This window comes from Chionomys nivalis, chromosome 1, assembly GCF_950005125.1.
Source record: "Chionomys nivalis chromosome 1, mChiNiv1.1, whole genome shotgun sequence".
Classification (NCBI taxonomy): Eukaryota; Metazoa; Chordata; class Mammalia; order Rodentia; family Cricetidae; genus Chionomys; species Chionomys nivalis.
The window spans coordinates 161,398,305-161,410,463 of NC_080086.1; the positions used below are offsets into that span (position 1 = coordinate 161,398,305).

General features: G+C 41.0%; 1 protein-coding gene and 1 gene segment (V, D, J or C); both read right to left on the bottom strand.

The window, feature by feature from the left end:
• LOC130872023 (T-cell receptor beta-1 chain C region-like) overlaps positions 1-12,159 on the bottom strand; it is a 448,908-nt gene that overhangs the window by 184,847 nt on the left and 251,902 nt on the right.
• On the bottom strand, positions 7,543-11,975 carry LOC130872061 (trypsin-4-like). The gene is made up of 5 exons (XM_057765860.1): positions 11,936-11,975; positions 10,383-10,542; positions 8,476-8,729; positions 7,959-8,095; positions 7,543-7,692 (listed from the first exon to the last, which is right to left on the bottom strand). The coding sequence occupies exons 1-5, from the start codon at positions 11,973-11,975 to the stop codon at positions 7,543-7,545; spliced, it is 741 nt and encodes a 246-aa protein (XP_057621843.1).

Consider the following 12,159-nt stretch of genomic DNA (forward strand, 5'->3'; position numbering starts at 1 on the left):
TGCTTTAAAAAAGGCAATATGCAGGTGGCACAAACATGTAATGTATGTACAAATAAAGCAGGCAATGGGTAAAACTGACATGTAAAGCGATCACACTAAGTGTGTTCTTAGGTTGTTCTTGCTGTCCCAATCCTGATACTCAAAAGAGATCTGAGCCCTGTGTGATTTATGTATCTTTCCCTCAAAGCCCCTAATCTGGAAGCCCTACAATCTATGTTACCTACTGGAGAAAGCTATCCAGTCTTTTCTATACTCATTGTGCTCAGTAAGAAATCCTAAGGTTTAGGCTCCATAGAGCTAATGACTACATCTTCCAACACCCTGACCAACTGGCTTGTTATCATTTTCTACCTCTCATTCAAGTTGCTTTTTATTATTATGACAATGACAAGATCATTGGAGGCTACAGCTGCCAGGAGAATTTTATTCCCTACCAGGTGTCTCTGAACTCTGGTTACCACTTCTGTGGAGTCTCCTTCATCAATGTGTCTGTAGCTCATTGTTACAAGTAGAAAGTGATGGTTTCCTGACTGCAGTGCTCACAAATTGGGGCATCTTTACACCAGGCAACTATATGGGCAAGCGGTGAAGTTCTAGGAGAAAGGGAAAGATGGGGAAAAAAACTGAGACTCTGACAACATCTGATGTTCACAGTCTTTGAACAAACACTGACATACAATAAGATGTTTCAACACACACACACACACACACACACACCATAAAATAGGTAAAATAATGATTCTTGAAGAAAGGAATGCTTGTTTTCTCCTCTTACAAACCCACGAAGAAGCTGGTAAAGATTTTTTCACAACTGCTATTTCTAATTTTCACTATTAGGAATAGAACAGCAATGAACAAGGTTGAACAAATGAATCTGTAGTAGGATGAACCATCCATTTAGTATCTACTCAAAAATGGTGTAGCTGGAGCTTAATGGAGATCAATTCCCACCTGCCTGAGGAAGTACAGTGCTTATTTCCATAGTAGCTCTCCAAGTTTGCACACCCCCTGGCAATTGATGAGTGTATGTTGTTATGCCCAGATCACAGAATGTCCCCCAAAACCAACTCAGAGACCGAGTCCTATATATAAAAGCAAGGCTCTTTGCTTTTATTCTTTTTTTTTTTTTTTTACTTATTTATTTATTTTTATTCTTTTTTAATTAAAATTTCCACCTGCTCCCCATTTCCCATTTCCCTCCCCTCCTCCCAAATATTGCCCTCCCCCCACTTCCCTCCCCCTATCCCCACTCCTCTTCTCCTCCCCCCACTCCATTCCCCCTCCCTCTCGATACTGAAGAGCAGTCCAAATTCCCTGCCCTGCGGGAAGACCAAGGTCCTTCTATCTACGTCCAGAAAGGTGAGCGTCCAAACAGGCTAAGCTCCCACAAAGCCAGTTCATGTATTAGGATCGAAACCTAGTGCCATTGTCCTTGGCTTCTCATCAGTCTTCATTGACCGCCATGCTCAGAGAGTCCGGAATCAACCCATGCTTATTCAGTCCCAGACCAGCTGGCCTTGGTGGGCTCCCAATAAATCAGTTCCATATAATGTGTGATCCTATAGAAGCTAAATAAGAAAGTGAACCCAAAGAAAATCATATAGTCATCCACATGGAGAGGGGGAAGTAGACAAGATTCCAGGGCAAAAACTGGGAACTTGCGGGTGAGGTGGCATGGGGCAAAGGGGAAATGGGATGAGAAATATGAGAAGGGGAGGATGGGAGGAGCTCGGAGGATTGGGATGGTTGGGATATAGGAAGGATGGATATGGGAGCAGCGAAGTATATATCCTATCTAAGGGAGCCATCTTAGGGTTGGCAAGAGACTTGACTCTTGAGGGGTTCGCAGGTGTCCAGGAATATGTCCCCAGCTGGTACCTTGGGCAACTAAGGAGAGGGAACCTGAAATGACCCTATCCTATACTGATGAATATCTTGCATATCACCTTAGAACCTTCATCTGGCGATGGATCGAGGTAGAGTCTCAATTTGGAGCAACGGTCTGAGCTCTTAAGGACCAAATGAGGAGCAGAAGGAGGGAGAACATGAGCAAGGAAATCAGGACCACGAGGGATGCACCCACCCACTGTGACAGTGGATCTTTGCTTTTATTCTTACACAAGTTTGCAAACTCAGTCTCACCGTGTTCCCAATGTATTGGAGCTATCAGAGGGGCTCAAGCTTAGGTGGGGTTGTGCCGTGGACTGACTCTCTTGGAGATCGAAGACCGAGGGAGAACAGGGGTGAAGGCTTAGGAGAACCCAGGATTTGGCGAATGACAGACAGACACAACTCTAATGAGATTTGAATCTGCTGCAACTTTACTAAAATTCAAGCATCACTTTTAAGAGATTACAGAAGGAAGTTGGCAGACATAAAAGTTTCCATAGAAAAATGATTACAAACAATTGATTATTCTCAGCAAGTCTTGTGGTCAGGGCCAGCTTTTCTTTGAAATTCGTCTCACACCACTAACTAACTGTGCTTTCTCATGGCCCTAAATCATATCTGCCCTCAAGGTAACCAAGGTAACCCAAACACCATTCTTCAGGATTCCACCCCCAGGGTTTGTTCCAATATTGAATGACTGACTTCATGTTATCAAGAATAGCCTGCCTTTCTTTCCTATCTAAAATGCACCAGGGGTTTCTCATTCTGGCTAGCCTCTCCATAAATGGTAACTCATGCCATTCCATACATTTTCCTTCATAATTTACCCATATTCTACCAAATCTCCTATCATGGGCTCTTTCTGTTCTAGGGTATCTATAAATTCCCCCAGAGAGTGAGCTGGAGTTTTAATCATAACATTAATGGTCTGAATCAAGGGAGGGAACTGACACATCAGTTCCTCCGTATTCAAGGAGCCGTTGGAGATGCTTCCTGGTTCCTTGAACAGATTAAGTTTTTGTCAAGAGAAAAATAGAACAGAAACAGAGTCAATGCAAGAAACCATCGCCAGGAACAAAGTGAACGAGATCGTTGAGGCTGATCAGGTACCTCAACTCGAGCAGACTGCCAGGGAACCGGGGCCAAGCTCCGGGAAGCACGAGCCCCTCATTTTGAGACGGCCACCACCTGAGAGGCATTTTGTCACAAAGGCGGGACAGCCGTGGATGTGGCAGGGTTGGGTTTTTATAGTATTAAAGGTGGGGGTTTCTCAGGCTGGGCGATGGTGGCGCACGCCTTTAATCCCAGCACTCGGGAGGTAGAGGCAGGCGGATCTCTGTGAGTTCGAGACCAGCCTGGTCTACAGAGCTAGTTCCAGGACAGGCTCCAAAGCCACAGAGAAACCCTGTCTCGAAAAACCAAAAAAAAAAAAAAAAAAGTAGGGATTTCTAAGGTCCAAGACCCCTCACAGGCTGACATTTGTCTAGGGGTGTTCTGGTGAAAAGCTATGGGTGTGCACTGGCTGGTTATCCTACCTACAATAATTGGAATGTTAGAAATTTTATGGATGTTCTGTTCCTGGGTGGTGCCAGTTTATGGCTTTTCCTGGAACCCATTGCTTCCTGCTAGGGCAGCTGTGCAGCTGTGTTCCCATGTGTGGCCAGGATATCCTGGGTCCTGCAAATGCTTTATCACATTTTCTTGCCGTTTACCCCACCTTTACCCCAATTGTCATTTGTTTTACTGATTTGGCCATTTTGTCTGATATAAGGCTATATCTCAAAGTAGTTTTGACATGTATTTTTTTAATTACTAAGGATGTAGAACGTTTTTGTGGGCGCCTCTCTGCCATTTGGGCTTCTTATTTTGGAAATTCTGTGTATCTTTGTACCGTATGATTTAATTGAGGTGCTTGTTTTCTTAATGCACAGTTTATTGTGTTTTTCATGTATTTTTGACATTAGGCCTCTATCAGATGTGTAGTTGCTAAAAATCTTTAATCATTGTGCAGTCTGCCTCTTTGAATGTTGGTGTCATTTGCCTTACAGAAGCTTTTCCTTTTCATAAGTTTCCATTTGTTAATTTTTTTCTTTATTATTATTATTATTATTACAAATTTTCACCTCCTCCCATTTCCCTCCCCCTCCCCCCTTCCTCTCCCTCTCTAGTCCAAAGAGCAGTCAGGGTTCCCTGCCTTGTGAGAAATCCAAGGTCCTCCTCCCTCCATCCAGGTCTAGGAAGGTGAGCATCCAAACAGACTAGGTTCCCACAAGGCCAGTACATGGAGAAGAATCAAAACCCAGTGCCATTGTCCTTGGCTTCTCAGTCAGCCCTCCATGTCAGCCACGTTCAGAGAGTCCGGTTTGATCACATGCTCCATCAGTCCCAGTCCAGCTGGCCTTGGTGAGTTCCCATTAGATAGGTCCCACCATAACAGTGGGTAGGCGCAAACCTCGCGGCTCTGACTTCCTTGATCATGTTATCTCTCCTTCTGCTCCTCATTTGGACCTTGGGAGCTCATTCCAGTGCTCCAATGTGGGTCTCTGTCTCTATCTCCGTCCATCGCCAGATGAAGGTTCTATGTTGATATGCAAGATATTCATCAGAGTGGCTATAGTATAGGGCCAGTTCAGGCGCCCTCTCCTCAGCTGCTCAAGGAACAAGCTGGGGACATCTCCTTGGACACCAAATGGCTCCCTTAATTAAGATACATACTTCCCTGCTCCCATATTCACTCCTCCTCCATCCCAACTGTCCCATTCCCCCAAGTTCTCCCCATTCTCCCCTTCTCACTTCTCTCTCCCCATCTCCCCATACCCCCGTCCCACCCCAATCCGCAAGCTCTCAATTTTTGCCTAGAAATTTTGTCTACTTCCAATATCCAGGAGGATAACTACATGTTTTTTTTTTTTTTCGGTGGGGGGGTCACCTTGCTATTTAGCTTTTCTAGGCTAATTTTTTATCTTATTGCCTATGCAAGAAAGTTAGGAGTTGAGATTTGTGTAGAGTGATAAAGATGGATTTATTTTACTTATTCTTACCCGCAGCATCAATTTGACCAGTACTGTTTGTTGATGCTGTTCTTTTTCCAGAGTGTTTTCCTGACTTCTTCATGATATACCAGGTGGCTTTTCTATGTCCACTTTGGCATATGTATTGCTGCTGTTCTTCTCAGCCTATGTGTAGACAATCACATTTTTGAGACTATATGGGCTTAGCATCTGACATAACTAGGAAACAACCTCACAGCAAAACCGCTTAACCGCTGTCTCCAAAAAGCTTCTCACCTCCTCTTCACAGATGCTTAGGTACAGGAATTACTTTGTTGATGTATCTATTGGGACTGAGCTCAACAACTACAAACTTTTATTGGTCATGGCTTTCTTTGGTGTTCTCCATCTGTTGCAAAGCAAAGAAAACAAGCCTACAAATCAAAATTCCAGATAATTTAGACAACAATGAGGATCCTAAGAGAGACATACATAGAATCTAATCTACAGGGGAAGTAGAACAACACAAGATCTCCAGAGTAAATTGGGAACATGGGGACCTTGGGGAAAGTTGAAGAGGAGGGGAGAGGCAGGGAGGGTAGCAGAGGAAAATGTAGAGCTCAATAAAAATCAATAAAAAATAAATTAAAATGAAAAAGATGACATTTTCTTAATGGAGAGTTAGGACTATGTATATCTGTAGGCATAAACACAAATATTTAGAATGTAGTTAGGGATTTACTGGTTTAGTAAAGTAATGACTGTAGCTTTTTCTTAAGGATTTGTGACTGAGCTAGCCCTGTATATTTTGTTCTTTTTCAGTACCAGTCATACATTCCCACAGGTTAAGCAGGTTTTATAGTCCAAATACGGAGCTGTTGTTTACTGCCAGGTTTGATATCAGAGGTTGAAATTGTAAGCATCCTAAATATCCTTCAAACAGATGAGTAGATATGAAAGCGTGGTACACATACACTATGGAATACTATTTCCCTGTAAAGAAAACTCAAATCATGGACTTTGCAGGTAGATGAATGGAAAGCAATAAAAGATTATATTGAGTGAAGTCACCCAGACTCCAAATGACACATATTATTTCTCATTGAAGGCTCCTAGCTCCAAATATTGAGATGTGAGTATATATCCTAGAATTAAAAGGAAAAGTTAAAAGCTAGAAAAGTAAAAAGAGGCCATGGTCAGAGTAGGGGCATGGGAGAGCAAGGATAAAGGAAAGGCAGAATATAAGAGATCTTATTGAAAAAAAAAAGAAAATAACAGGTGAGAGAGTGGCAAGGAAGATAAACACAGAAGAAAGAGGTCGGAGACTAAAATAAAAGCAGTGGTACCTGAAAATACAGTAAAGAATTGTAACAACAAACTTTTTAAAAGACAGTCTATAATACATATAAACTTATGCATGTATGTGTGTGTGTGTGTGTGTCTGTGTGTGTGTGTCTGTGTGTGTGTGTCTGTGTGAGCATATATATTTTCTTATCTAGGCTAAGAATCTTTCCTCCAGGAGTCAAACCTTTAAACAGACCCAATATCCTATATTTGGAAAGACCCATTTTGACTTGTTCATTAGAGTTGTCCAAGAGTCTCCTGAAATCTTACAGGCTATTGCTATTGCATTTTTTTGAACCCAGAGATATAGATAAGTCCCTTGTGTTGAATACACCTGCATTTCAAAGACAGGGCCCAGAGGCTTCTGAGCTAAACAGACATGAGTTTCTTCTATGGGACTAGCTTTCATGATACCATAAGTTGTTAGCAAGACTACAGATGTCAGAAGCTCCAGTAGTCCTAAACAGTCATGAAGCCAAGGATCACCTCATCTTTATGAGAAACTGTTATTTAAAAAATCTATTTATGCATGTAAAACACAAACACACATAAGCACATGTACACACTCACACACACAAAGGCATACAAACATTTGTAATAAACAATCACTCTATAGGGAGTACAACCTAAGTGTGAGAATGTCTATGTAGATCTCAGACTGCTGCATACATATTCTCTTATCTACTTATGGATAAGTAGAGGGAAATGTTAAATATATATATATATATATATATATATATATATATATATATATGAAAGAGATAGAGATAATGGGAGGCTATTCATATGGGCACATGAAAAAGCCCTATATGTGTTTTCTCTGAGAAAAAAAATGTTTCGACAATAATCAATGTGTGTAAGAATCTTAGCGTCTATGATGATAAATGATTAAGTACATTAACACTTTCAAGAACCACTGCAATCAAATAGAAAAACTCCTTTTTAAAATACGTATTTATTCCTAACTAGGAATGAGTTCATGAAAGTGTTCATTTAAAAATCACACAAAAATGTAAAAGAAAATGTTGACTTTTTAACAACTACATATATACATTCTGATATATGATTTTCTAGAAGAAATCCAAAACCACTGCTTCTCCTACCATTTAATGTTGTTTTTTTTCAACTGCTGTTGACATACTATTCCATGTAACATGTTTGGTGGTGTAGGATGCTCTTCATATTTCAAGGAAAGATAAAGATAACCTCAAATGAATATGTATTTTTTACAGAAAAGAGTATAAAGAGATCAACCCAAGACACAGAAAGTGAGGAATTCAGTTTATTGACATAGTGATTTCAGGGGGATGAAGGATTCTTAGTTGGCAGCAATGGTGTTCTTAATCCAAGTAACATAGTTGCAGACCTTGGTGTACACACCAGGGAGATTCTTCTGGGCACAGCCATAGCCCCAGGAGACAATGCCCTGGAGCTGTCCATTGCAGACCACAGGGCCACCAGAGTCACCCTAGAATAGAGGAATAAAATGTTTAAAGAAGGGGCATATAAAATAGACTACATTCACTCTGACCTGAAAATACAATTCTAGCCTCCTTGGTTCTCCATTTTTTATTCAATCCCTTATTCTTTCTAATGTGTTGAAAATGACACCTGAAATAGACCTCTTCCTTTTTTCATGGAACCACGAGAGGAAACTTCCTGACCCACACACTAGGCCAATCCACTCCCACTCCTGACAAAACAAGATATTTATATGAGAAGGGAGCCAATTACCTGGCAGGAATCTTTGCCTCCCTCCAGGTAGCCAACACAAATCATGTTACTGGTTATCTGTCCAGGGTAGGCGGATTGACAGGCAGACTGAGACAGTATTGGGGCATTCAGGCACTGGAGCAGGTCTGGATTGTTCACTTTGAGGAAAAGAGAAGAAGGAAATGTGATAGAGACCAGGCTAGGGATCAATATTTCGGTGTTGTTCAGTATGTGACCCCTAAAGTTGCCATTGAAGAGGCACTAGAGTCACACTGGGATAGACTAGTATAGAGGATTGCTGTGTTTTCTTCAAGATATTAAGGATAGTCATTGACATCTTTCTTGGAACTAATGATAGTACATTATGCAATTCTCCTTTTTACATTCTGGAACAAGATCATTCTGTAGGTCAATGTCTCTTGTGACCATCTTAGAACCTTGTGTTTACTGGGTACCTCAATGCATTTATGGCCTAGAAGCCAATCATTTATATGTAGAATCTGGCTTAGTTCTCAAAAGATGTGGAAGAAGTACTCACCACCAGAGCTCAAGGTGTTGCCCCAGCCAGAGATGAGGCACTGAGTGCCAGCTGATGCGCAGGAGGTGGGCAGAGATACAGTGGCCACTTGGGCATTGAGGGTCACAGGGGAAGCGAGCTTGATCAGCATGATGTCATTGTTCAAGGTTGATGAACTAAAGCTGGGATGCTTGATGATCTTGGAGGCAGTGACAAACTGCTCAGTGCCTTCTGTGACTTTGATGTTGTGCTCTCCAAGTCTCACTTGGATGCGGCTGTTGGAAAGAAAAGACATGGCAGAAAATTCCTATCCATTACCTCACATAATGTAACCCTTTTAGCTGGATAAGTCTAAAGATGGGATGAGGCCTGGTTTAATGTCACAAAAGTAGCCGATGTGTGATGTGGAAGTACCAGCTCGAAACCCAAATTCCTCTCTAATTCTAGGACAAGTCATATGAGCAGATGAAGACTGCTCACCAACTAACGGTTCCCCAATGGATGCACACCGTCCAATAAAATGGTCTAATCCTCGGCAGCTGATACACACACATGCCTTTAGTCCCTCACTTAGGGGCAGAGGCAGGAAGATCTCTGAGACCAAGGCCAGCCTGGAATACAGAGTGAGTTCTAGGACAGTCTGAGCTACACAGAGAAACCCTATTGCAATAAAACCAAACAAACAAAAAATAATAGCTTGAACCATGCAACTATGGCACCTCAGAACTTGCTTTGAATTTTAGCAATCTGGATTTATTTCTAGACTTTCTGAATTAGATTCTGGATGACCCAGATTCATGATCAGATGAGAAAACCTCTTGTAATGAAACTGACTCTGGGTTTTCTCTGTATAATGAAATGAATTGAAATAGACAGTTTGAGCTCATGGCTTGTGTCTTCTTCACTGTGTCTTCTCAGTATGCCCTAGGTGTGAGGAGGCCAAGGGGACAGTATGACATTAGAATTCCAGATGTTACTTTGCTATTTCTACAGATGGCACTGCTTCCCAAGTCTACTATCCCCAATCATGACTTCATTCTCTCCCAATTACAAAATGCAGATATTGTCCTATGTTTTTACAAACCTCCAATCACCCTTTTACAATCCTGGGACTTAAAAAACAATACTGTATTGCTGTGGGACAATGGTCTTGTACTCTGTAAAGATTTGTCACTTGTACTGGTTTAACAAAATGTTGATTGTCCAGTAGCCAAGCAGGAAGTATAGGTGGGGTGACAAGAACAGGAGAATTCTGGGAAGAGGAAAGTCTCAGTCTACAGTTGTAACCCAGACACAGAGGAAGCAAGATGAGAATATCTCACTGATAAAAGGTACCAAGCCACATGGCTAACACTGACAAGAATTATGAGTTAATATGAGGTGTAAGAGTTAGTTAATAAGAAAACCTGAGCTACTAGGCCAAGGCATTTATAATTAAGTTAGTGTAGACATCTTTATGTTTCTTTGAGACTGAACAGCTGTGGGGACTGGGCATGACAGAAACTTCTTTCAATAATACATGTTGCTGAGCAACATGATTTATAGAAATTCTGAAATTATAGGGACTACATATAAAACATTTAAGGACCAAAATAGTAGAAGTATCACAGAAATGCAGTTGATTTTGACAACTGGTTGGATTTTATAGCTAAAATAATAATTTTTATGTTCTCCCAAGGAACTTCTGTCCATGTCTCAAATGATAATGAATATATTAAATAGTCTTTAAATTCCAAAAAAAGGCTTATGGATACTCTAGAAAATTCTATTTATCTCCCTGTTGCTATATACTTATCTCCCAGTGTAATGATGTGAAAGCCTTTTTGTGATTTCATGTTGGTTCTTAAATACCTCAGTTGATGCCTGATCTAATCCCATTCCCTTAGAAATGTCACATGTGTTCTGTAAAGACAGAGCTCATCACTTACGACATGTAGCAATGAGCTGCAGACACCACCCATTGGTTATTGATGAGGGAGCCTCCACAGAAGTGGTAGCCAGCGTTCAGAGACACCTGGTAGGGGACAGAATTCTTCTGGCAGGTATATCCTCCAACGATCTTATCATCATCGTCAACAGGGAAAGCAACTTGAGTAGAAAAAAAGAGAGAAGACAATTCATCAAGATACTGGAAATTGCAGCCTTCTGTCCTGTGTCAAACTTTAGCTAATTAGGAATCCTTATTTATTACAGAAACTAAGGTAAACAGGCAACATTAGGCCTATGGTGTCTTATGAGAGTTTATAATACAGAGCACTGTTCATCATACAATAGAAAGATTCTCTGTGAGTAACAGTGTTCTGATAGGTTACAAGGCACAGGGAAAGGTATGACCTCAGAATGCAGGAATGGGGCACAGTTATTGTGGTCTGATTCACTACTTGCTTTGACCTCATTTTCATAATTCATTGATACTCTTTTGTCTAACAAAGGTTAAGGGAATTAAGATATTTGAAACTATTTTAGAAATTATCCTGTTTATGTAGACGTCAATATGACAAAGGGGTTTTATAGCTCAGTCTATGTATTAAGGCCTTATGTAGGATACAGGGATAGAATGATATTGACCAAAATTATTGATTTTTAACCTCGATTGTATATTTATAAGTCTTAATAAAATTTCAGCATTTAATAGGTATTAATAAATAACAATATAATGGAAATTATAATGTATATTAAATTCCAAAGTTTTAATCCTATTACTATATATATATATACATATATATACATATATATATGTAGAGAGCTGTGTTGTGCCGTGCCATGAAGGTGGCACTGGTTTCCGCCCATCACCCCCTCTTGAGATTGTGCTCTAAGTCACGTACTATCCCATATATGGCTAAGACTGAGAATGTGCTCTCAACCACATACCATCCCATATATGGCCTATACTGAGAATGTGGCTTGCTTCTGTGTACCTAGACCTATCCGTAGCTTGCTGGGGCTGGCTAACCGGGGGCTATTTTAGCTGTGGGTTGGCTTTCTCCGGTATTCGAAGATTGTTCAAGGTTCCTGAATAAACTGCTGAAAGAAGATTCCGGTGTTGCATCTTCCTTGCTGGCCGAGGCGGTCGTGACATAATATATATATTTCCATCATATTACAAAGTGACTGCTCCAGACAAAAAGGTCAGAACTTTAAGATATTAATCCCCAGTAAAATGAAGTTTTCAACTTTCAAATTTAGAATATTTATCTGTAAAGATATTTGTGGCTGGGCTATCTCCAAACTGTTCATACGGTTCACTTCATGGAACCTCCACATGCCTTCCATTTCTAGATTTTGGCATCACATAATAAACAACAGTACAGGGTGTAAGAAAGATGAAGCTTACAGAGAAATCAGAAAATACAGATGTAGAGCTGCTGTAGGAAAACAGGGGTCATTGGAATATGATAGAAGAAAACAGCATCTGTATTACTGGGGTTTGTGGCCTCTAGGAAAGGGAAGAGTAGGACCTGGGTTAAGACATGGAACTCACCAGCAGCTCCCACAAGGGCCAGGAACAGGAGTGCACTCATCTTGGCAGAAGATAGTGAGTGTCTGGGGAGAACCGGCATTTATACTGTGCTGGAGGGAGAAGGAGGTACAGAGGGGAGGTGCCCCACTGCCCTTTCCCAAGCACACCTGTGGGTTTCCCCTTCCTAGGTCATGCATTATCTCTGCTTTATTTGTCCATTCTGTGGGTAGGTCAGCAACATGTGA